Source organism: Protopterus annectens, chromosome 2.part0 (assembly GCF_019279795.1).
Source record: "Protopterus annectens isolate FY-2018-M chromosome 2.part0, PAN1.0, whole genome shotgun sequence".
Lineage (NCBI taxonomy): Eukaryota > Metazoa > Chordata > Ceratodontiformes > Protopteridae > Protopterus > Protopterus annectens.
Genome location: NC_056728.1, coordinates 856,727,993 through 856,754,176, shown reverse-complemented (window position 1 = coordinate 856,754,176; position 26,184 = coordinate 856,727,993). Strand labels below are relative to the sequence as shown.

General features: G+C 40.4%; 2 protein-coding genes across 3 annotated transcripts in view; one reads left to right on the top strand and one right to left on the bottom strand.

Annotated features, from left to right (window-relative positions):
- Positions 1–12,568, bottom strand: part of LOC122793263 (protein regulator of cytokinesis 1-like) — a 1,295,879-nt gene extending 1,283,311 nt beyond the window's left edge. For both annotated transcript variants that reach the window (XM_044061121.1, XM_044061122.1), the window contains exon 1: positions 12,371–12,568. In XM_044061121.1, the coding sequence (XP_043917056.1) occupies positions 12,371–12,393 (23 nt within the window). In that variant the 5' untranslated portion in view covers positions 12,394–12,568. The remainder of the gene's footprint in view (positions 1–12,370) is intronic.
- Positions 12,569–13,258: 690 nt separating this feature from the next.
- The window catches only part of IDUA (alpha-L-iduronidase), a 700,883-nt gene continuing 687,957 nt past the window's right edge, over positions 13,259–26,184 (top strand). The window contains exon 1 of the mRNA XM_044061120.1: positions 13,259–13,521. Coding sequence (XP_043917055.1) covers positions 13,379–13,521 — 143 coding nt within the window. The 5' untranslated portion in view covers positions 13,259–13,378. The remainder of the gene's footprint in view (positions 13,522–26,184) is intronic.

Below are 26,184 nucleotides of genomic sequence, written 5' to 3'. Positions count from 1 at the left end.
ATGGCAAAAGTTAGGAGGTGCAGTACTTAGCAGGATAAAAGCACTCTCAAACTAAAAAAAACTCCTCTGAAGACAAATATAAAGTCTACCAAAGCCAATTTGAGGTAAGTTTGGCCTCTCAGGCCAAGGACAACCACAAATCATTCTTTAGCTATGTCCGCAACCTCAAAGGCAATACCCAATTGCATGCAGAGCTCATTGTAAATGGAGCCACCTATACAGAGCCAGAAGATATAGCAAACCTCCTGGCTGACAAACTTCATCTCCAACTTCACCCCTCTCTCCCCTATTCTTCCCTCAGGAAATAATCAAATACAACTCCTCCTACCATCACTAGGGAACAGGTCCATAATGCTCTCTCCAAGACTTAAGAACACTGCATCAATGGGTCCTGACAATATCCCAGGATGCCTTCTAAATAGCATGAAACATGACCAATCAGGGCCTCTGGAAATACTATTTAACTGAACTTCCAAATAGGCTTCATGTCTCATGAATGGAGAAAGACAATTATCACTCTGCACAAAGGTGGACCATCTACAGACCCATAAGTATCACTTACCTCGTATGTAAAGCTTTAGAAAGAATCAGGGAGATGCTCAGAGATGTAGTAAGTCTCCAGACACTGAACCAAAGCCAGTTTGGTTTGTTAAGGGCAGATCATGCCTACTCAACCTAGTGGACTTCTTTGAGAAGGTCACCAAAGCAATGGGTGAGGGCAAAATCGTTCACATGGCATACCTTGATCGGGCCAAAATATTTGACAATGCCCTACTGGGGCATTCTTGACAAACTCAATAGGTTAGGTACAAACCAGTAAGTCACCTGGTGGATATCCAACTGCCTCACAGACAGGACGCAGGAAGTTAGAATTGGAGAGAGTCCATCTCTACAAAGAAGCCAGTCACAGGTGGAGTCCCTCAGGGATCCTTCCTTGGACCACTCCTTTTCAGCATTTACTTCTCAGAAGTCAAGGCCAATGATAGTGGTCTATGGATTTGCAAATGATTGCAAATCAGATCGGTCATTGAATCTCACACAGACAAATGTTCTCCAGGAGGGGCTGACAAACAATTAGTGTCAGAGCCATGGACTAAAACCAACTGCCAAGACGTCCATAACTGCATTTTTTGGGAAGTCAACCATCCCTGGTAACTATCATATTGACAAAACACCCCTTAGAGTTGATCCAGTAGTCGGGGACTTGGAGACACAGATAGTGATCTAGCCTTTGACCATCATGTGTCTGCAGTGGTGTCTATATTAGACCAGCGAAGAGATGAAGAGTGAACGCTCTTTTGACACGTTAAACCCGAAGTCTCAAAGCAAAGTTACAGAACAGCAATCCCTCCCCCCCCCCGGGGGGGGTCACTGATCCATAACTTGTCTGAAAACAACAAAGTTATGGAACAGCAGGGGGGGGGGTGCGGGTTTCAGACTTTGGGTTTAACGTGTCTATGAAAGAGCATTTGCTCTTTCGTTATTTCGATCTAATAGAGACCCTCTGCAGTGATGAGGAAATCATTCTATGCTGTACAACTTGTAAACAAAAGTTATGTCATTCAAGTCCAAGGAAGTCATTGTTCCACTATTTGGCATTCAGACCAGTCATTGAGTACAATGCCCCCTTCGGTATGTAACTTACCAAGTATATACAACAACTGGAAAGTCCAGAGGTTCATCACTAAAAGAATACATGGCTCAAGTAAAATGTCCTATGCAGACTGCCTCAAGGCCCTATCCCTGTATGCAGTCTCCTACAGGCTTCCGATGGGCAATCTATGCCTGGCATACAGGGCACTGTTAGCAGCCACTCTGATGGACCTCCAGTATACCCACAAAACAAACAGCACCAGAATTATCCATTCTAAAGACTTAAACCTTGTCTGTGATATAAATAGGACCTGTTGGAGAGGGAGGTATGTATCCCAGAGACTACCCCATCTATGGAACAGGCTCCCAATCCATGTGAAGCAGAGTTCCTCCCCATCCATGTGAAGCAGAGTTCCTCCCTAATCCAATTAAAGTGCAACTTGGATAACTGGAATGGAAAGTAGAAATTCAGACTTGGTTTGGCACCTCTCTCTCTCTAATGGACACAGGCAACATGTAAATGATTTCTCTCTCAAGCCCATGCTTACACTTATCAAAGATTTGGGGTGCAAGGTAGATTTAAAAAGGAAGTTGTGGTTGTTAGCATAGTAAAAACACCAATAAACCTGTAAGTTGGGACTTAAAGAAAAAACTGGATTGACAGAAAGGCAGGGATTAATTACCACAGTTTTCACAAACCCCAGCACTAGGATCTGAAATGAAAGTGTGTGGTAGTGCTGGGTTCAAACTGATGTGATTAAACAGAGTTTTCCTCATGTGAAGTTCTGTAAAAAAGTCAAGAATTGTAGAGGCCATAAATCTAGAATTCAGAGATATTCCCTGGCAGACTCCAGAGTCTAGTTAGGAGGGGAGGGAGGGTCAGAAACTGCTCCATGCAAAATTGTCCAGCTTCTGGTGTCATTCTAAGGGGATCCAGTATCTGTCTGCTTGGAATGACATGGTCGACAGACCACGATGCTTTACCACAGATGACCTGCACCTGTCGCCCCTGGGATTCCGGATACTGGCTAAGGCTCTTGCTGCCCCTACAGTGCCTTTTTTAGGCAAGGTTCAAATAAACTCACCACCGTAAGAGGCAAACAAAAACTGAGGGTAATGCTACTCAATACTACAAGTCTAAACCTCAAAATGCACTCACTCGAAGCACTCCTTAAAATGGAGAACAGACATCCCTGCAGTGACAGACCTGGTTCAAGGCTCCAGACAGCACCCCTGCACTACCAGGCTACAACTCATACCACACTTTTCGGCCATGTAACTTGGACCGAAACACCAAAAGCGGAGGTGTGCCCATATTCATTAAGGATATCCACACATCCAGGATAGTTAGTTGCTCAGCATAAAGCATCCGAGGTTATCCAAATGCAACTAATTCTGGGCAAAACTGCAATCCAAATTGTAGCTTGCTACAGACCCCCCCCCCCCACCATGCCCCAAGATTCCCACTCTACTTGATGTACTGGAAAATAATAGGGTTCAAGCAAACCTAATAATGGGCAACTTCAACTACCCCACCATTAACTGGGAAAACTGCTCGTGTACCAACTCATTAGCTCAACGCTTTCTGGAATTCATAAACTCCAACGCCCTGGATCAATTTATCCACACCCCCACCATGGACAACAATGTCCTAGACCTAGTCATTACCAACATGAGTGACCGGTGTTCCACACCTGAAGTCACCTCCTCGTTGGTCCGATCAGACCATAAGCTAATCACCCTTGATATCCACATCCCGTCCCCCACCTCCCATTAAGGAAACCACAGTAAAAAATTTCTCCAAAGCCAACTTCATGCTTCTTAAGACAGAAGTGGTGAACTTCGACATCCATGCAGATGGACAATACATTTACAACTGCTGAATCCTACACAAATGCACTCTATAAGCACTTAGACGAGTGCATGGATCGTGCTATCCCAAACAGAACCAAGACGCTATCCTCCAAAAAAAGGAAGCCAATCTTGTGGTCCACTACCATAAACAAACTGCACAACAGAAGGAAGAAACTGTTGCAAGAGAGTAAAATCCCACGAGTGGAGGAACTCCCTGGTCAGCCTCAGTAAGAAGCTGAAATTCTTTATAAGATCCTCCAAAAGCTAGCTACAAAAACAAAATTGCCACCAATTCTAAGGACAACCACAAAGCTTTCTATAGCTATGTCAAGAATCTTGATGGCAACACCCAGATCTGCTCTAAGTTGCAGCACAAAGGCACGGAAATTACAGAACCAACTGATATTGCCAACATCCTGGCAGATAGGTTCAGGCTAACTTTGCCCCCCCTCACCCCCTAAAAGGCCCATATCTATACAGGAAGAATGCAAAGTCCCTGTAATCACAACTACGCAGGTAAAAGCTGCACTTTCTAAAGCCAAAAACACAGCATCCCAGACTGTATTTTACATGAACTTCAGAACAAACTGGCTCCCCACTTAAGCACCATGTTAAGTAATAGCCTTGCATCAGGCTTTGTGCCCACTGAATGGTGCACAGCAACAGTTATCCCACTCCAAAAAGGGGGAGTCGCCACTGATCACAGGAACTATCGCCCTATTAGCCTGATAAGCCTGGTCTGCAAGGCCATGGAACGTATCATCATGGAACTCAAAGACATTGGCAACCTTCAGACTCTGGATTCCACCCAGTTCGGGTTTGTGAAAGGCAGATCATGCCTCCTGAACCTGATCGACTTCTTTGAGGCAGTCGCCAAAGCAGTAGTTGACACCATCTCCCATTCTGGAATCATTGCTAAACTCACTAAACTAGGTATAAATCCCTATGTCACAAGATGGGTTGCCAACTGGCTCACTGACAGAACCCACACTGTAAAAGTTGCAAACTCCAAATTTGACCTCAAAGCAGTGACAAGTGGAGTAACACAGGGTTCCGTCCTGGGACCTCTGTTTGGTATCTACTTCTTTGAAGTACAGGCGGCCTCTGGCTAACGAAGTTCGCAAATGACTGCAAACTAGGAGCCATAGTCAAGTCCCCAAATGATATGGACATCCTACAGAAGGGCCTCACTGAGAGAGATGCCTGGTGTCAGAGCCATGGCCTCAAGCTCAATGCCAAAAAAGTGCAGCGTCATCCCCTTTGGTAAAAACTCTGTATCCATGAACTACCACATAGGCAGCAATCTACTTAACACCGAATGCGTGATGAGACCTTGGGTCCCAGCTGGACAGTAGTCTCTCCTTTGATAGTCACATCGCCACAGTTGTCAGGAAGTTTTTCTATGTGGCGCACCTCATAAAAAAAAAATAAATAAATAAATAAATAAAAAAAGGGAGGTCATTGTTCCCCTTTAGACCCATTTATAGAGTACAACATCCCTTTTGGAATGTACTTCACAAGACATCTGCAGCAGCTGGAAAGGCCACAGAAGTACCTCAGAGAGGATTACTGGCCTCAAACAAATGCCCTACACCGACCACCTCAAAAAAACTCCAGCTTTACTCCGTAGCATATCACCTACTCCGAGGTGCTCTCTGCCTAACATATAAAGCCAAGTCAAACCCAGAGCTGTTGGACATGCTACACCTAAAGAAAACCAATCCCTCCGAGCTACACGCTCTAGGAACCTAAACCTTGTCACCACAATAAACAGGACATGCTGGAGGGATAGATTCCTGTCCCAGAGACTTCCCATACTCGAACAGGCTACCCATCTATGTCGAGCAAAGTTCTTCAATAGCACTCAAGAAAAATATTGATGAGTGAATAGGAAATACATCCCGGGGATCACTTCTGTGTCTCTGCTCGACAGTGGCACAGGAAAATAACTTTCTTGGGTGGCGTAAGCCAGGGAACCATGTTGGCTAGGCCTACGTAGGCCCTTGGGCCGATAGCCTAGTACCCACCTATGAACAGCAAAAGTTCATACTCTGCAAACAGTACAAGTTAATAGCAAACAAAATTCTTGATTTGTCTGAAAGAGAACTCATTTGGCTCACTCAAACCAAAATGTTATTGTTGCATTACCTGGAGTCTGATTACTGCAGCTCAGACAAGCCCTTTGACCTCCTGGCCAGTGAAATGTTAATTCTAGCATTATTACAAGTGGAATGCAATTTCATGTATTTAAACAATGGGATGGATTTGAGTGTTACAGCACAATACTTCGGTCTGCCAACAAGATCTGGATGCAACATCTATTGAACTGCTTTTGCAATTCATGTCTGCCTACGCATAATCTTAAAATAAGAATTTTAAAAAACACACTACAAAGCTGTATATGTAAAAATCCTACACATTAACTTCTTCCAGCTTTTCCCGGTTAGGGGTCACCCCAGCAGAACTCCGGTCCACTAATGATTGGCAGTAGATTTTTTACGGCGCTGACGTGCCAGCCCGATGCCCAACCTTCAACGAAGGCACGCCCATTCATGCAGGTCTTTCGAATGCCACTCGACCGCGGGGAGGAATCGAATGGGAGTACCTCTTGCTGTGAGGCAACAACGCTACCGCTGCACCACCACATTAACAATGCAATTAAACTAATTATTCACAGGCACGTCCCATTATACTCCAAGCTGTTCCAGTCTAAGCGGAGTCTTATTTGAGTGAAGACAAGATCGGTGCGCTTTATCAAACGGTTATTCATTAAATCATAACCCCCTAGTCTCACCCACCAAAGTAAACCACAAACTACCTTAGGCAAGGAGGCTGAAACCCCCTTAGCTGTAACAAAAAAATTAATACAGGTAACAACCTGAAAACTAGTCTGCACCTTTTAACTGCCTTGCAGTGCTTGTAAGCTTTAGAAAGCTGCTTTAAAACATCTTTTTCACAGCCTTGGATATTAGAATGGACGCACACACCTCAGTAACTGAGAACCCACAATATATACTGGGGAGAATATGCAAATCGCAGATTAAAACATATGTACTTAAGATGAGCAATGTTTTATACTACTGCAGCTCTGCTCACCTTCTATAACCACTGCTACAAATAGGTTTATAGGCAAGTACTTGGCTAGCTGCCCTCAATTTTCCTTGGTGCTCAAAATAACCTACCCCATTTGGTTACAGTGGCCTCACCCATCCCATGGTTGATAATTATACATTACTCTTAATGAGAATAACTAGGATCATACCGTAGATAATTCGAGAGCATGCATGTATGAAACAAAGCATTAAGGAGGTGCCTCAAAAATATATTGGGGTTCCACCATAGGGAGTTAAACAGGCTCTAATGAAAGCAAAAACTCACTGCACACAAATAAATGAAAATTCTCAAAATGACAAACACTTTTGCAAAACTAAAGCAGCAAGTCCAAACACTGATCAAATCAAAGTAAGATACGAGGCAAAAATTGCCACTTAGGCCAAGGATAAAACACAAAGCCTTCTTTAAATGTTAGAAATCTCAGAAACCATGCCCAGACCCTGAAGACAATCTACCTAGCAGACAAATCTAGCTCTTACTTCACCTCATCTCCACTCCAATATTCTCAGACTGCATACCTACGCCCACAACCCCTTCAAATCTTCCTAAACAGGAAGGAGGCCCTAAAGCTAAACACACATCATCTTTGGGGCCAGATAACATGTTGGGTTGTCTACTGTTCATTCAGCCTGAAACATGACTTGTCTCACTCCCTACAGAAGCACTTCAATATCAGCCTCAAAACAGGTTTCATACCAGATGAATGGAGATCAGCAGCAGTTATTCCCTTGCACACTAAAAAATGAAACAGACCCATGCAACTACAGACCCAAGAGACTGACCAGTCTCATCTGCAAGACTTTGGAAAGCATAGTTATGATAGGTAACTTACAAAATCTCAACCCAACCCAGTTAGGATTATCAAGGACAGGTCCTGTCTACTTAACCCGGTCCACGTCTTTTGAGAGAGAAGAAAAAAAATGTACCGAAGCAGTTAAGTGCAAAGCAGTGCACACTGCAATAGTGTAGTATACTGGCTCACTTTCAGTTCTGCGCAGGAGTGGGCGTGGCTCCAATGATTGGCATGAAAACTTGCATATGAAATGAGGCATGATTGACATGCCATTCATATTAGGCAGTGACATCATGCATACAATTAATGTGGCCCCATTTACTCTTCCAATGTAAATCTAAAGCGACAATTTCAAGAAACGTAGCTCGGAGACGGTGTACTTAAATATCACCTTAAATGTAAAAGCATACACACAGCTCTGTTACTTTCATACGCATCTTCACACCAATATCATAACCTCCTCACACCTTGCAAGTCCAGCTATTGACAGTTAACACCTCGCAAATCATACTATTCAACTGTAAATGCCTGGTGATCAGAAACCCATTTCAGTTGCACAATTACCAGTCCCTATTCATATATTCAACTTTAACATAGGTCACCATAATAAAACATACTGTAGCCCTGTGTGTCCGTGCCTATGTTCAGAAATGCATTTTTATTTTAAATACAGCCTTGTCATACATTGTGCCAATTGTGTCCGTGCCTATGTTCAGAAATGCATTTTTATTTTAAGTACAGCCTTGTCATACATTGTGCCAATTGCAGCATGTCTGGAAAAGCATTTTCATTTTAAATATAGCATTCTCAGAAATTGTAGCAGTTCGGAAACGTGTTATGTTCAAAAATGCATATTTTAAATAAAGCATTGTCAAACATGGGTGGCAGTTCGGAAACGTTTTATGTTTGTGAATGCATTTTTATTTTAAATATAGCAATGTCATGCATAGCAATTGCAGCATGTTTTATGTTCGGAAAATGCATGTTTTCTTAGCACTCTCATACGTTGGAATAAATATTCATTGACACCAGATGAATATTCAATAGGTCCAACTGACAGTACAACAACGAGGGAGGGTTTTGGGCGGTGCTTGCTACTGCGCATCTGGTGAACCATTACACTACACTATCGCCATACACACTACATACCTATACCTCTTAAAAGGCAATTCACACCAGTATTAGATAACTCAGCTAAATGTTAATCCCTACACAACTCACAAGACAGCAACTTAGCTGCAAGATGTCACTAGTGGTCTACCTCAGGGTTCAGTCCTTGGGCACTCTTGGCATTTGCTACTTGGAGTTCAAAGCTAAATTTTTTTTAAGGGCTTGTAGCTGAAAAGTTTGAAAAACTTGGTGTCAAAACTCCACAACCACCACCAAGATCCCCCAAGAAAGCCTGCCCCGACAAATGGTGTGTGTGCAAGTATATCCTTCAACAAGCATGACTCCCCTTTGAAATTGTTACATTGGCAACATATCCTTGAAAGCTAATGCCATAGTTATGGATCCGTGAATCTTTGTTGACAATGATTTGTTCTTCAATCACCTCATATCCACTGCTGAAGAAAGTCCTTTTTATCACATAGCTTATATCTAACAGATATTGCATTAAATTCCAAGCATGTAACCATTCTACTGTATGCATCTGTCCAAACACTTGTTATAACAGAAGCACAATGTGCGCTCACACTACAAATACATATGTATATATATATATATATATATATATATATATATATATATATATATATATATACATATATATATATATATATATATATATATATATATATATATATATATATATACACACATACATACATATATACACACACACATACATATATATATATATATATATATATATATATATACACACATACACACACACACACATACATACACATTATATATACCTGCATACACAAACATATATATATATATATATATATATATATATATATATATATATATATATATATATACTTATACATCCACCCACTTATAGCTCAGTTTCAAGAGCCTAAATCATAAGCTATGCAAGTCACCCCACAGCCTTATTCATGTTCTCAGCTTCATACAGGTTACAGAAAGGTCATTTCTGCCTCGCACAGTTTCAACATACCCTATTTTGTCAGGCCAGTTACATTATTTGCTAGTCATGTTGTAACAAACTCCCGTACAAAGGATCTCAAGTTATTTTGAGAAATAACTAGAATGTGTCAGAGGACTAGGTTTGCATCAGAAATATTCACCTCACATGAAGCAAAGTACTTCTTGCTCTATTCAAATATAATTGGGATGAATGGATGAGTATCCCCCAATTCAACCCCTGTTTAGTACTACTCTCTCTCATAGAGAAGTTGGGACATTTATATGTTTCCCCTACCCTTGTTCAGTCTATCGCTGGACTATTTGTATGAAGAAACTTAAGGATTAACAACTACCATGGAAAGGTAAAGCTATTTCCTATCTTCTTCTTTCGGCTGTTCCCATTAGGGGTCGCCACAGCGGATCACCTGCTTCCATTTCTTCCTGTCCTCTGAATCTTGCTCCGTCACACCAACCACCTGCATGTCCTCTCTCACCACATCCATAAATCTCATCTTAGGCCTTCCTCTTTTCCCGTTACCTGGTAGCTTTATCCTTAGCATCTTTTTTCCCCAAATATACTCAGCATCCCTCCTCAGCACATGCCAAAACCAACGTAATCTTGCCTCTCTGGCTTTGTCTCCAAACCTTCCAACCTGAGCTCATAGGTTCATAGGTAGATACTAGGCTATCTGCCCCGGGGCATTTATAAGCCTAGCCAGAGTGCATTGGCTTCCGCCTCCCTATTAGATTAGTCTACTGTGCCTCTAAAGTAGAGGTCACAGAAGGTACCCTTTTAAGATTAGTTTACTGTGCCTCTGTCTAGCAGGGACACAGAAGAGATCCCAGGGGTGAATTTGCGATTTCCCATCCCCACGTCCAGATTTCGCTTGAAGAGGGTCAGCGAGGGGCTATGTCTAACATGAAATGAGTGAGGGGAGCCTCTGGGAAATGAATCTGTCCCTCCAGCATGTCCTATTTATTTTTGTGCCAAGGTTTCGGTCCCTGGAATGTGTAGCTCTAAGGGACTTGGATTTTTTGAGGTGGAGCATGTCCATTAATTCTGGGTTTGACATGGCTTTGTACGTCAGGCATAGATCACAGTAAACAACTGAGTAGAGCTGGAGTTTCTTTAGTCAAGCTGCATAGGACATCTGTTTGTAGCCCATGATCCTCTTGGTGAGGTACTTGTGGGGTCTCTCCAGTTGCTGCAGGTGTTGGTAAGGTACATCTCAAAAGGGGCATTGTATTCAATTATGGGCCTGATGAGTGACGAGTAGAGGGGCACAATGACCTCTCTATCTAGATGCGAACCCTTTCATGATAAGGTGGGCTATATAGAAGGTCTTTCTAACCACTTTGGCAACGTGATTATCAAAAGGAGAGATCACTATCTACGTTGGTCCCCAAATCTCTAATTACTTCTTCCGTATTGCCACCTATGTGGTAATTTGTGGGCACCTTGTTTTTCCCAAAGGGGATGACTATGCACTTTTTAGCATTTAGCTTGAGGCCATGGCTCTGGCACCAAACATCCGTCTCACAGACCCTTTTGGAGGATGCTCGTGTCAGCTGGAGATTCGATTATGACCCCCAGTTTGCAGTCATCTACGAACTTTGTCAGCCATAATCCCCCCGTGTTAGCCTGAACCTCAGAGAAATATATACCGAACAAGAGAGGTCCCAGGACTGAGCCCTGTGGGACGCCACTTGTAACTGGTTTGGATTCGGACATGGCACCTGCGATTCTGACCATGTGGGTTCTATCTCTGAGCCAGTTTGAAACCCATCTTGTGATATAGGGGTCGATATTTAAACTGGTAAGCTTATTTATGATGCCCTGAGCTGACCCTCTAATATACTTATTCCTAAATCCTGTCCACCCCGTCACATCCAGTGCAAATCTTAATCTTAACATCTTTAACCCTGCCACATCCAGCTCATACTCCTGCCTTTTTGTCAATGCCACTGTCTCCAACCCATATAAAATAGCTTGTCTCACTCCCTCTTGTAGACCTTCCCTTTCACTCTTACAGGTAAGGTACTCGTCTGTCACCAATCACTATTTCCTATGAACCTTACAAATCAGAAGCCTAGCAAGTACCTACATTTTCCTGGCACATATAACCATTTATGTTCATCATTCCCTGCACATAAACACTTCCCACCTCACACTGCAAAGCATCAGCTGGCAAGACCTTTGTACATCAATCAAAAAGCTGCTGCGTACAAAATAAATTTGCACGTTCGCTCTCTCGTAATACACAGGGCTGATAGAATGAGGGCAGAAGAAACTGATTAGATGAATTAAATTAGCTCCTGTCTGTGGAATCTGCTACATAAACACGATGGGCATGTTCCTTTAAAGACATTAGTTTACATATTGGGTTAAAACACAGGACTTATAGGAACGCAACTCCTATACCAAACATCATAAAAGAGATAAACAATTACGTCCTTTTTAAACTTCAAGAAGACTCATATCAATCAGCAACTACACGACTTTTGAGTAAATTATACAAACCCCCCCCCCCCCCTCAAATATTAAACAGTATAACTAGAACAATTACAAGAAGGGTGGTGAAGCACACCTTTGCGGCATCATCATAAACAGACGCATCAAAAAGCCAACTTTTCACCGCTATCGATGACATTACAATGTTACTTAATACGGAGACTTCTCAACACTTCCAAACGTGGTTATAATCCAAGGATAATATACATAAATGCACACATACTAACCACAACTGTAAAAAAAAACCGAACATACTGAATTTATTAGCTGTCCGCCTTATGTGTACAACACACGGAAGAAAGTATCTCAAAAGGTGACTACATGAATGCATTAGATAAAAGACTACAATCTTCGATAATACTAAATTACAGAGCAAACGCTTTATTCCCAGAAAAAAAACATACCTTTTCCTGGTATCCCTGCTCATTTTCTTTAAAAAAAAATACAAAATTATAAGTACTAAAAGAGAAGAAAAACTGTATCCCGCACGTTTCTTCCTTTTTTACAATTTAAATTCATAAGCAGCAAAATCGAGCGATGCGATTGGATGCTGAAGCTCCACTAACAACTCAAGAAAATGAAACGACGAAAGGTAAGCAGCACAGAATTCATGACGAAGTACGCTCTCGCCGTCGTAATATTCCGTGATAAGTAACGCGGTTTTCGTGTTTTTATTTACACTTATACAAAGGCGGGTTGCTGTACCATTCAGTGTTACATATATAAAGTAGTAAAAGAGATAAAGATGTAGGCATTGCTTGGGTTACAAAGGAAGGCACTTTCTTTACTAAAATAAACACATTTTTTTTTCTTTTTTTAAACTGGACCTAATAACTAAACGGGTTGTACAAAGTACAAAACCCCAATATGTTTCTTAACGGGTATGGTAAATTGTATATATCTCAACCTCTTAGCTCGAGAAATCTGGGCGTAATCTGAAATAACAGTGGAGGCATATTTTTTATCTAGTTCCTACAAATTTAGGACGCTACCAGCGTGACAGGATTTGTGATAGCATGCATTTTTCAGAAGGATTTGAACTCAGAGTCTTTGTTTCCTGATCTAAATCCTTGGTGGTTTGGTAAACCACCACAAATTTCCTGAGGAATACAGATAAAAAATTTGGCAAGTTACGTGGCCGAGTAGCAGCAAATTAGTGTTTATGGAGAAGGAAAAGCATTATTATTTTGGTATAGTTGTCATCGGTCACATGATCTTGACAGAACTTCCTTCTTAAGTTTGTGTACGTATTTTGTGTTTAAGTGTTGAAGCAGTGCAGTAGCTAAAAGCTAATCCCGACTTTTGGAAATACTATTTTACTGAATTAAGGTTTGCCGGTGGGGGTAGTGTTCTAATACAAAGCCCTCATTTGTATTAGGTGACCTGATGATTTTGTGGTGAATCCTTTCATAATGCTTGCTATGGAGTTTTGGATCACCGCAGTTTTTATTTTGTATCATTTGCTGAGCTTTGTTGAAACAAGTTATGTTATAAAAGTGGATGTTTCTGAATGTAAAGGAAGAATGGACCATTTCTGGAAAAGTACTGGATTTTGGTAGGTTTCACGTGAATTGTATGTTCATTTTGTTTTGTGTTTGATGCACATTTTATTTGGCTTAGAGTTCTGGTGACTTGGATGCGTTTATCAGACTTATATACACTTTGTTTCTTCTTGTGTGCTTTGTATTAAATTTAGAACAGTCCAGTTATTGGTTTTCCTGTAAATCATATCTCAAAATGTGAGAAATATGAATATTTTGTTGTTTGCAGGAACTCTGTAAATGTATGCCGAAAATAAAACAAAACATAGTATTTACTTTACTAGCAAAATTAAATTATTTTTTCTTCGCTGAAAGGTGCTGCCCATGGAATCAGTATGTTTGTTTAGTAGTGGGGTGGGATGCATGGGAGGCAGACCCCTTGCAAATACAACATTGGTATTCCATTTTACCATTAGCTGTCAGGTAAGAGCCTGCTGAGTTCTTCAGCAATATAAATCATGACAAGACAGATCTGTCTGTAGCAGTGGAGTCTGTTGTCCAGTGTGCTGTACTTCTTTTGACCAACGCATACACACACCTAGCCTCGCTGCTCCACTTCTTACATACCCTTTTTCTTATAACCTAACTCCGCTACCAGCTGCCTTTACAACATTGCAGCCCTTAACTGGCTTGCCTTCATCTAAATGCCCTACCAGTTCCGCTGACCCTACCCCTTGATGTGTTAATTATTCCCTAGGCAAATCTACAGAAAATCATTGTATCAATCGGTGTCAGTTGCTTATGTAGGGAATTAAATATGCTTGCACTTGCCTGGAAACCAAACATACCCATTGACTTGGAACATAATGGCCACAGTCATGCTTTCAGTACAGATTTTGCTAGTTATAATCACAATAACTGCCATTGAGAATAAACTGCCAAATCATTGCCAGCAAAAATAAGTCATTAAAGTAATGAATCACCAGATGTGTGGAAAAGGCAAGCCCTGAAAGGGAGCCATTCAGGCCAGTGCAACCACTAGCTTTTCTTGTAAAATGAAGCAGCAACCCCAAACGTTCCTGCACTTCAACAATTTAGCTCACCTTGCAGAATTCACAACACAAGGTGCCAAAAAGGTTTTCAAATAAAAAAAAAATAAATAAATAAAAACTAGTGCTTCCCAGGCCTTGACCCCCAGTCTCAGATTTAGAATACCTGTGTATACTGTATATAACTGCTTTACAACGTAATATGCAGTTGACTTCAAGAAATTTATTATATACCTATTACAAACACAAGGAAAATAACCTTTTTACTTTGTTTATTCTTGTTCCTAAGAAAAAAATGGAAATCGTTATTACTTGCAATGTCTTCACTTTCTTCATCAACCTTATAAATATTAATGACTAAGTGGAAAGTTATACTTCCTAGTTCACAACCAGTTTTAAAATAATCCACAAAATTCTAGTCTTTTTTTCCCTTCTTTACATTTCTTGCAAAAAGATAGTTCTCACATCCAAACTGTATCTTATAGAAATATTCCATTACAGGTGCCTGTTTGTTTCCTACTTGCAGAATCTTACTTTTCCTCCTCTTGATCACCCAACAGCAAGTTTGTTTCAAATCTAGTGTACTCCTTGTTTTTCTCTTCAGCTTCAGTGCTTTTTTTTTGTCGCTCAGTAATTTTTCTTTGAGACACTGGAAAAGGTTTTACTGGCAAGTACTGTCTGTGGACTTTGCTATTAGAGGAAAGAAAAGCAGAATCCCTTTCAACTTTCTGGTTCACTTTTTGTTGGATAAACCTTTATTTGCTTCATTGCATATTCAGCATCCAAAAATGTCCATGCTTTTTTTTGAAAAATAAAAATATTCTGAAGACAGCTGGATGTTATCTTATATAATTTTTATAGATCTCACCAGGGCCTCTGAGTTGGTCAAATACCTTTTTCTTGTAATTCACCCTTCAGAATTTGGCATTAACCCTGATGCCCACTGCCATTTCTCAGTGAACAATACCTCCTGTACCTCTCTCTCTTTTCTCCAATACTCAAAGGTGTACGTCAAGGATCTATTCTTTCCCACCCTTTCTGTCTCTATATGCATCAATAAACTTCCTCTTTATCTTCTTTACCTTCCTCTTCTCCTATATGTAGATGACATTGTTCTCTACTTATCTGCCCACTCCCTAACAGCAATATCTAAAGTCTGACTTCAGTTGCCTAGGTGAGTGGATTAGTGCTGAAACCCTCATACTAAATAGCATCCAAAACTAAATGTATTCTTTTTGGTAAATTTCATTCCCCTCTGGCCCATTTTCCTGTATCTTTACTTGCCATTAATTGGGAAAAATACTTGGGTACCAACACCTTTGCCCAACGGTTCTTGGAATTCATAAATTCCAACGCCCTGGACCAAGTAATCCATAGTCACACCAGAGGCTCAAATATCCTAAACCTGGTCATTACCAACATGGGAGATCGATGCTCTGCACCAGTGGTCACCCCCTCATTGGTCAGGTCTGACCATAAGCTAATCACCCTTGACATCCGCATCCTACCCCCATCCCCAGTAGGGAAACCACCATAAAAAACTTCTCCAAAGCCAATTTCATGCTACTCAAGTCAGAAGTGACAAACTTCATGACACCCATGCAGACTGGAACTGAAAGATCAACTGCTGAATCCTACACTAAAGCACTGTACGAGCACGTCCACTCATGCATGATTCATGCCATTCCAGACAGAACCAAGATGGTCTCCTCCAAAAAAAGGAACCCAATCTGGTGGTCCCCTGCCATAAACAAACTATACAACAGAAGGAAGAAACTGCTGCTGAAAAGAGGAAAATCCCAGGATGCAAAAAACTCCCTTACTAGCCTCAGTAAGAAGCTGAGATCCCTCATAAAGTCCTCCAAAGCTAGTTACAAAAATAAAATTACCAGAGATTCCAAGGACAACCACAGGGCATTTTATAGTTCTGCTCTGAGCTACAACAGAATGGCATTAAATATACTGATCCCAAGGATATTGCCAATATCCTGACAGATCGATTCAGTGCCAAATTCACCTCCGTAAAGGGCCCATCTCAGTACCAAAAGATTGCCAAATTCCGGTACTCACGGTCACACAGGTAAAAAAACGCACTCTCCAAAGCTAAGAATACAGCATCCATGGGACCAGACGACATCCCGGGCTGTGTATTACATGAACTACAAAATGAACTGGCACTTCACCTAAGTGTTATGTTTAATCATAGCCTCACCTCAGGCTTTGTGCCCAATGAGTGGCACAGAGCTACAGTTATCCCACTCCACAAGGGGGGAATCCACCTTGGATCCCAGGAACTATCATCCCATCAGTCTGACGAGTCTGATCTGCAAAGCCATGGAACGCATTTTCATAGAACTTATAAACAAAGACATTGGCAACCTTCAAACACTGGACCCCACCCAGTTTGGTTTCGTAAAGGGCTAATCTTGTCTTCTCAACCTGATTGACTTCTTCGAATCAGTCTCCAGCACACCTCATCATAAAAGGGGTTCTCATCCAGGAAAAAAGAGGTCATTGTTCCCCTCTACTCGACACTCATTAGACCCATTATAGAGTACAACGCCCCTTTTGGAATGTACCTCACAAGACATCTGCAGCAGCTGGAAAGGCCACAGAAGTACCCCACAAAGAGGATTACTGGCCTCAAACAAATGCCCTACACTGACCGCCTCAAAAACTTCCAGCTTTACTTCATAGCATATTGCCTACTCCGAGGTGATCTCTGCCTAACATATAAAGCTATGTCAAACCCAGAGCTGTTGGACATGCTACACCTAAAGAAATCCCAATCCCTCTGAGCTACGCGCTCTAGGGACCTAAACCTTGTCACCACAATAAACAGGACATACTGGAGGGATAAATTCCTGTCCCAGAGACTTCCCATACTCTGGAACAGGCTAACCATCCATGTCAAGCAAAGTTCTTCATTGGCACTCTTCAAGAAAAATCTTGATGAGTTGATGGGAAATAGGAAATACACCCCAAGGATCACTTTTGTGTCTCTGTCGACAGTGGTGCAGGAAAATTACTTTCTTGGGTGGTGTAAGCTAGGGAACATTGTTGGCTAGGCTTACGTAGGCCCTTGGGCTGATAGCCTAGTACCTACCTATGAACCTATGAAGTACAGGCCAGCACTAAGGGACTCTGGCTAACAAAGTTCACAGATGACTGCAAACTGGGAGCCATTATTGAATCCCCAAATGATGTGGATATTCTACAAAAGGGCCTTACAGAAACAGATGCTTGGTGCCAGAGCCATGGGCTCAAGCTCAGTGCCAAGAAATGTATAGTTATCCCCTTTGGGAAAAAACATGTACCCATGAATTACCACATAAGTGGCAGTACATTAAACACCGAAAGTGTGATAAGGGACTTAGGAACACAGGTGGACAGTGGTCTCACCTTCGATATGAACCTATAAATCACATAATACATAATAACCACACAGCCACAAGAGTCAGGAAATCCTTCTATGTGGCACACCTCACCACTAAGGGTTTTTCATCCAGAAAAAAAGGAGGTCATTGTCCCACTGTACTCATCCCTCATTAGACCCATTATAGAGTACAATGCCCCATTTGGTATGTACCTCACAAGTCATCTGCAACAACTGGAAAGGCCACAGAAATACCTCACTAAAAGAATCACAGGCCTAAAGCAGATGCCCTATGCTGACCATCTAAAAAAACTACAGGTGTACTCTGTCGCATATCGCCTACTCAGAGACGATCTCTGCTTAACATTGAAGGCTATGTCAAACCCAGTGCTGTTGGACATGCTATACTTAAAGAAATCCCAATCCCTCAGAGCCCGCACGCTCCAGGGATCTAAACTTGGTCATCACAATGAACAAAACATGCTGGAGGGATAGGTCCCTGACTCAGAGACTCCCCATACTCTGGAATAGACTGCCCATACATGTCAAGCTGAGCGCCTCTTTGGCCCTCTTCAAAAGGAACCCTGATGATTGGATGGGAGATAGAAAATTCACCCCAGGGATCACGTCAGTTGCCCTGCTAGACAGTGAACCAGGGAAGTAAATATTCTGGGAAGAAATAGCCAGGGAATTATGGCTAGGCTTGTATAAGTTCTAGGGCTGATAGCCTAGTACCAACCTATGAAGTCATCCCTATTGGCAAAATGTCATTTCTCTGTTCCCATGTTGGCTTAGTTCTTAGATTATTTTCTGCTACATTATCAGTGTATTGTGCTTTATAGTTTTATTTTATTTGTGTCTGTTTACTGAGGTAGAACACTGATCTCCATGGACCTTTTTCAGATTAATCCAGAGAGCGCTGACTGGACCACAGGAAACAGCTCCTTAATCTTCTGTGACAACTCCCAAATGTTGTTGCTGTTCTTCTTGAGGATCTGCATCCAAAATCTTACATTCTCCTTATTTATCTTATCCCCTCACCCATTTCTCCTCATCCCATTCTAATTTGTTTTATAACCATCTACTTGAGTTGTGTATATGAGCCTTAACTGCATAGTTCTAAAGTATCTCTTCAAATGAGGAAATTTTAATCCACCTTGTTCTATGGGGAGGATCAACTTATCCCGCCTAATTCTAGTCCCTTTCCCCTCCCAAATAAATTTCTTTAACTCTTTATTAATTACCATCCACAGTTGTTTCCTTTGGTTGATAAAAATATACCTGACCTGTATGTAAAATTAAAGGGACTAAACATATTTTCACTGCTTGTATCTTACTATCCACATCCATAATCAAGAGCTTCCAATTTTCCATTTTTGTATTATCTTTTGTTTTGCCTTTTGTTACATATTCATAGCTGCCGTAACTAATCCTTTTCAATCCAAACACCTAAGTACTTCATCTTATCACGTCCCTTTAAATGTGGGTATTGCTGAACCAATGATGGCCTATTTGTAGGAACAGCCTAGCTGAATAGGATCACATAAAAAATGACAAAACATATTTACAGATACAAAAATATACAAAAAAATATATATATATATATATATATATATATATATATATATATATACACACACACACACACACACACACACACACACACACACACATTTACAGATGTAAGAATATGCTACAGCATTTAGTTCAAGAAGCAGCTAACAATGTCAAAACATGGAAAATGGCATTGTGCTTAGCAGAGCTTTATTGATAAAATGTGGCTATAATGACTGAGACGGCTTATGCTACAGGGACAGCAGCATATCATTATATACAGACACATGAAAACATTTTAGAAGAGGCAAGTAAGAATAGTTGCAAGAAAGGATACCATGGGGAGAAGACAGAGAAAATGTAAGAAAGGCATGCTAATGGAAGAGGAGTAGAAAAGTGTAAAAGAGATGTAAAGAGAAGAGGGAAGTAGGATAAACGAGAGGCAGTAGTAAGGGTATGACAAAATGAGACAAGGAAAGATGAAATAGGGATAAAGGGGTGTTATATCATTGAATTTCTGATTTCCTTATTTTTATGGCAATGTCTCTAAATATAAAGAAAATAAAGAGGAAAGAGGATACCCCCTGCCATGTTCCTTTGTTCAAACACAGCTTGTCAATAAGGGATCCTCCCACCTTAATTCTTGCCTCCAAAACTTCAATTAGTCTCCTGATTAACCCTGTTATTCTGTCAGGGAATGCAAATGCAACCATTGCCCTTGTTATAAAACCCAGCTTGACTGACTAATGCTTTTGCGGCATCAAGACCCACCCAGCAAAAGCAGTTTCTTACATTCTGCTTCCATCTTGATGATCATTGTTCTGTTAATGTTGTCAAGTGCTTGCTTCCCTTCCACAAAACCACAGTGAACCATATCTATCAATTTTGGCAATATGTTTGCCATTCTGTTAGCTAGTAGAGACAAACCCTTTTTAGTCATGGTTTAAAATTGAAATGGGTTTGTATGAAGCTGGGTCTGAAGAGTCTTTATTCTCTTTGCGTAATAAAGCCACAACAGCTTTCTTCCAAGATGCTAGTACCCCCCTTAAAATACTGTTAAACAAAACCTTCCAGATATTTATCACTTTCTTCCATCCCAACTCTCTAACTTCCATGGGAATGCAGTCTGTTCCTGGAGACTTCCCTTTTTTTCTCATCTCTTCCTGTCTTAGCAAATAATTGCTGAGCCTCATCTTCCTGTAACCTTGGCATAAAGAAGTCTCCCATGAATATTTACATTTGTGCCTTTTGTTGTAAACACAATTCTTTGCTTTATACAGATTTTCATTAATTTTCTGAAATAGTTCCAATACAAGTATTGGATGTGATTATTTTTTTTTGTGATACGCTTCGTAAGTTTGGCAGCAATCCTTTCTACATTTGGTTGCCTAAGATATTGTGCTAAAACTCTATGCGCAGTGGTGGTTTTTATCAAAAAATAGTTGCTTAATGTAAGCCTTCTAACGTCATGCATATTATCCAAATACCCCTTATTTACCCTTTCGTATTCTGCAGTACTTTAACATTTGTCAACCTCTCTAAATAATTCCAATTACGTCTTTCTGATATCTCTTTCTCTTTTATTTCTACCTTGTTTTTAAACTCCATTTTCATTTTATCCTAGTCACTAACTGTCCCTTCTGAAGTAAATTCTGTTACTCATGCCTTTAATTCCTCTGTTTAAACAGGTAAGTAGGAAAGTGCCAGTGTCTCATTTTTACTTCTTTACCCTGAATTTTTATTTTATAATTCATTGGTGGATGATCTTAAGTAGTTATTGGATGTGTGTTAAGGATTTGAATTAAATACATTTGCTTATTTGTGATATAATTTCTCCAGTCTAACCCAGCTATTGTATCTTGAGAAATAATATTCAAATGCTGTATTTTGAGTTCCTACTACTGAATTCACATCTTCCATGTATTTTTCACTGAACTGCTTGCCAGGGTACCTTTAAATGTTAATTAAATTGTACCATTTCCATTTCTATCAGCACATAGTGTTCAGAGGTCTCTTGATTAACAGCTTGTCGCCAAGCAAAAGTAGTTCATAATGAGAAAAATCCACAAGTAACTTTGCAGATGCATAAAATCAGTAAATTTTACTCTGAATAGTTCAGATCTTTCATGGTTAACTGCCTGCGCATGTAGACATTGTCTGCAACTAAGAGCATTTGTTAATAGACAAAATAATTAATGATTTTGCAAATAGAAGAACACTAACATGTTCTATGCATTTCATCATTGTGTATTATTTTTCAGACCTATCTGCTTAAAAAAATTGGCTATAGCTTAAACCAAGGAAAGTAATCTAAACATCCACCCCTGTAAAAACATGAGAGATTATTATCTTAAATTCTGTATGTATGTAATCTACACACTTTGACATCCCCCCACCACCACCACAGCATCCCAAAATCACATTATATTAACTGCTTCTTTTTAGTCTTTCTCACGTTGTCGCGGAGTAAAGCCTGGATGCATTACAACTAAGAAAATATGCTTTCTTGGTTTACTATATTTATCATGTACACCAGTCACGGGTAAGACTTCCCCAATTCACATTTAAAATACCCTGACTGCACCCACAAAATTGCTTTACAATATAGCATACACATTATATCATTAGTTTCTATACAAATACTAATAAGAACAAAATTGTTCCACTTATAGTTACTTCGGTGTTCTTCTAAATATTAATAACAAAAGGGGTATATGCTTTACAGGTTTAACACCGTCAAAATTTCACTCTTTCTCAGACACTTTTGTAAAGCCACATTTTACATGTCTAATCTTATATGTAATGGAATCAGTGCTTTAAGTCTCCTGGTTATTCACTAATTTCAAAGTTGTTAGTAATCTACCTCGTCATATTCATCTCCCAACACCAGGCTCTGGTTCAAATCCAAAGTACTCCTGATTTTTCGGTTCGCTATTAGAAGACCGAAGACTCATTCTTTCAAATGCTTTTTGGTTAAACTTAAAAGCCTGAAATGGCAAAATATCGAAGTGGCTTTTAAGTGAATTCTTTCTCAGGGAAAGAATTCGCTTGGCCGCTTCGTTACTTTGCCGCATTTGGCACTGTAGTGTGGTCTCGGAGTTGGTATATTTAAGTAGGGGAGTTTGGAGGGCGAAGCCCCCCACTGAATGTAATGTTTAAAGTATGTTTTTTTTTTTTGGTTGTTGGAACAGCGATTTTTTTCCTAGGGAAAAAATCACTGTTCTGACAGTTTGAAATTGTAAGCTTTTGCTTACATAGGGTCACTTAATCACCGTTCGCTTTTTTAAGCGCTCGGTGATCTAATATAGACCTGATTTTTCTAGTAAACTACTGTGCTTTTATCTGTTACTCTACCACTTTCCTTTCAAACAGTGGAAAAGGTTTCATTGGCATGTCCATGGGCTTTTCTTTTGTCATAATAAGAAACAGAGTTTCCTTCTGTTTGCTGGCTAACCTTTTTTATTTCCTCCTTAGCCTGTTCTACATCCAAAAATGCCTTTGATCCTCCAGGAAGAAATACTATAAAGACAGATGGATATAGCACATTGAATCTCACTCCTGCCTCTCAATATTCCTGATTGCTGGGATAAACTTACTTCACTTCTGCTTGGTATACAGTGTATAATCATTTACCAGAAACATTCTGCTGTCTTCAGTTTTGAACACTTTTCCAATCTGGCATAATTTTGCAAGAACATTTCTTTCTGCTCTTATGATTGTATCTTTACCAAAATAGATCTTGGCAGCTTCCTCTGGCCAGCTTTGGAAAATCTCACAATGTACCGTTAAAAATGAACAAATCATCATGTGAAACACACTAGTCCAGTTGCTTATTTTTACTTTCATATAATTAAAACAGTTGGTTTCTTCCAGTTTCTGTTGTACAGCAGAATATCTTAGGTTTTCTCTGTGGGCACTGTTTTCTAATTCTACCATTTTTTGAAACCGCTCTTCTTAAGAATTCTCATACTCGGACAGCCTTTTTTCATTTCAGCTTCTGATTTTTGCAGTTTTATCAGCTCATATGAATAGATAATTAAAGCTTGTTCTCTTTTTCCAGCCTTTTGACTATACATACATATATATTACTGTTTCAGTTTTTAAACACCTCTGAATGTGTTTATTTTTTATATAAATTTAGCCATCTCCTGTACCAAAGTTGAAACTTGAACTGCTTTTACTAAACAGATGCAGATTTCTTCCCAGCTAGAGTTTTCTGTTCTTTCCTGGATGATTATTCTGCTATTTTCTCCACATACCTTCTTTGTTGGCATCCGGGCAGTATAATTACTAGTCAGTAACTCAATTTTATCCTGTTAGGTTTCACTGGCTTTTTTCATACCTGGAGAGCCTTGATTGACCTGCTGATCAGAGTAGCTATCTTGGGAGTCCTGGAACTGCAGGATTTTAAGCATAATCAAGAGGATGGAACCCCAGAAGAGTCAGATCAGCATGAATGCATCCTGCTCTGTCTAAATCAGGCAGCCATGGCGCATTTAATATCATCAAGCTCATTTTATTGATTGTCTAAGCTAAGTATATAAACCGTTTTGGATTCTGGGTGCAATGAAACCATATGCTTTGTTAATGTGAACAGCCATGTGGCATCTAATGGGCCAAATAGCAGAATACGCAAGAAATTCTGGTAAATTCTGTCTTTAAATTTTCCTCATTTTTCTTACTTATGTAAGATGTGTATTTGAGTAGTGGCAGTAATTGCCATCACCAGGCAAAGTGGGAGAGCTTTTCAAGACAACAAAATAATGTCAGCATAGAAAAAACATTCACACAACAGTAAGCAGTACTGGTGATGTACCTAAAAGCTTGAGAAAAGGAGAGCAGTGAGACTGACACAAGAAGCTAAGGAGTAACTAAAAAGTACTCATCACCACTCCCCTTGATGCAATAGTTGTCAGGATGGAGAAGATGGTGGAGATGATTGTGTAGTCATCAACAGCTGATACCTCTGTAGAAGCCCAGCTGTTCCTCTCCCAACTATTGACTGTAAATGGCAGATTTAATTATTCACAAACAAGTCATTATCTGATGTGCATAAATCTATGGGCATTGTCTCAGGTAACTCTTGTACAATTGTCGCCAATCCATACAGTCTTTACTGTTAAAATTATAGTGAAGGTGAGATGCCGTTCTCAGTAAAGTGGGCAAAAAGACTTACAAGTGCACAGGATGAGGGCAAATGAAAGATCCTCTCCCACTAAGTCACTGATATGAAAACAGCTGTACACAGAGTATGGTCAGCATGGTAAGATAGGCTCAAGCAGCAGGTTCAGTAGCCCAGCTCTCTGCACACAGAGAGGAAGCCATGACTATGATCCAGATGAGCAGAATGGGATTGCTGTTTCAGGTGCTGGAACAGGCAGGCAGAGAAAGCAAGACTGAATGGCATATTCCAGCTCACCCATGTTGGGGGAAGGAACTGATGGCACAGTGGCTGATTCATAATATGCAGACAAACACTTGTTATCAAAGTCATAACTGGAAACCAGTGCTTGGCTTACCAAGTAAGTGATGGCAGCCTTCATTAGCAAGCGGGTTGCTGCACTCACATGTAGGGGTATGGCATGTAAACCCTCTATGTGATGTGGATGCTAACATCAGCCACCAAGGGGTGGGGTTATGCATAAATAAAAATAAACCCCGATGGCTGTAAATGACTCCTTATGAAATAATTTCTAACCCTACTGGGAACATAGTGGTCTGAGTGCTTGGGAAGATCTGATGGCTAGCAGGTAGCAGTGGAACAAACAGAAGATGAAGAAAAACACAGTCTCAGGTTCTTAACCACCTATGCACAAGGTACAGTGTTTGATATTGACCATCAACAAATACCTCCCAAAAATATGCTCTGTTTTGTCTGGCAATATGTACAGAGAATTAAGGCTGTGAACTGTAATTTCTGTGGTACAGGTTTGATCCCCTCAGTCCTCATTTGCCTGCTGTGTTAGATTGAGCATGTCCTATAAGAAGACAGTGTTTGAAGCCAACTGGAAATTTGGGCCAGACTTCTCAGTGGTCCCCTGGAATGCAAGCCTAACAACTACCTATGTACCTATGAGTTCTAAATAACATTTGCCTATAATTCCCTATTTGCAATATTAACTAAAGTCACTGAAGAAGAAAGGAAGCTAGTTCCACAATACTTATAATGTCAAACGTTAAAGGCATCGTAAAATCTTTAAGTAATGCTTTTCCTGAAGCAACCATAAAACATTGCTAGTTTCACTTCTCTGTTGATATGATATAATTTGGTGATACAGTATGGACAAGTTCCAAATGACAAATCATGCAAATGACTACAGTTGCTTTCCTGCTACCGTTTCAAGTGCATTCTTTTCTGCATCAGGTTCCCCTTGCATACTATCAAGTAATGTTTCCATTTCATTCTGTTTACATTAACCTGTACACTGTGGGAGTCACTGCTGACATCAGTTCTCTCCCAGCCTACAGCTCTCTCCAAACTCAGTTTCCCATCACCACAGTGAAGCAGGCCTAGGCACTAACTCTCAACATGAGTGATTAAAGCTTTCAGAGTTGAAAGGGCTGTACCATGTGCGTTTGGCCAGAGACTGGAGTGACAGGAGAGTGGTTGTAAAGTTACAGCTGACTCTACAATTGATGTACACAGACATAGGTTCATAGGTAGGTACTAGTCTATATGCCCGAAGGCATTTATAAGCCTAGCCAGAATATGTTGACTTGCGTCACCCCCTTAAATTAGTTCCCTGTGCCTCTGTCCA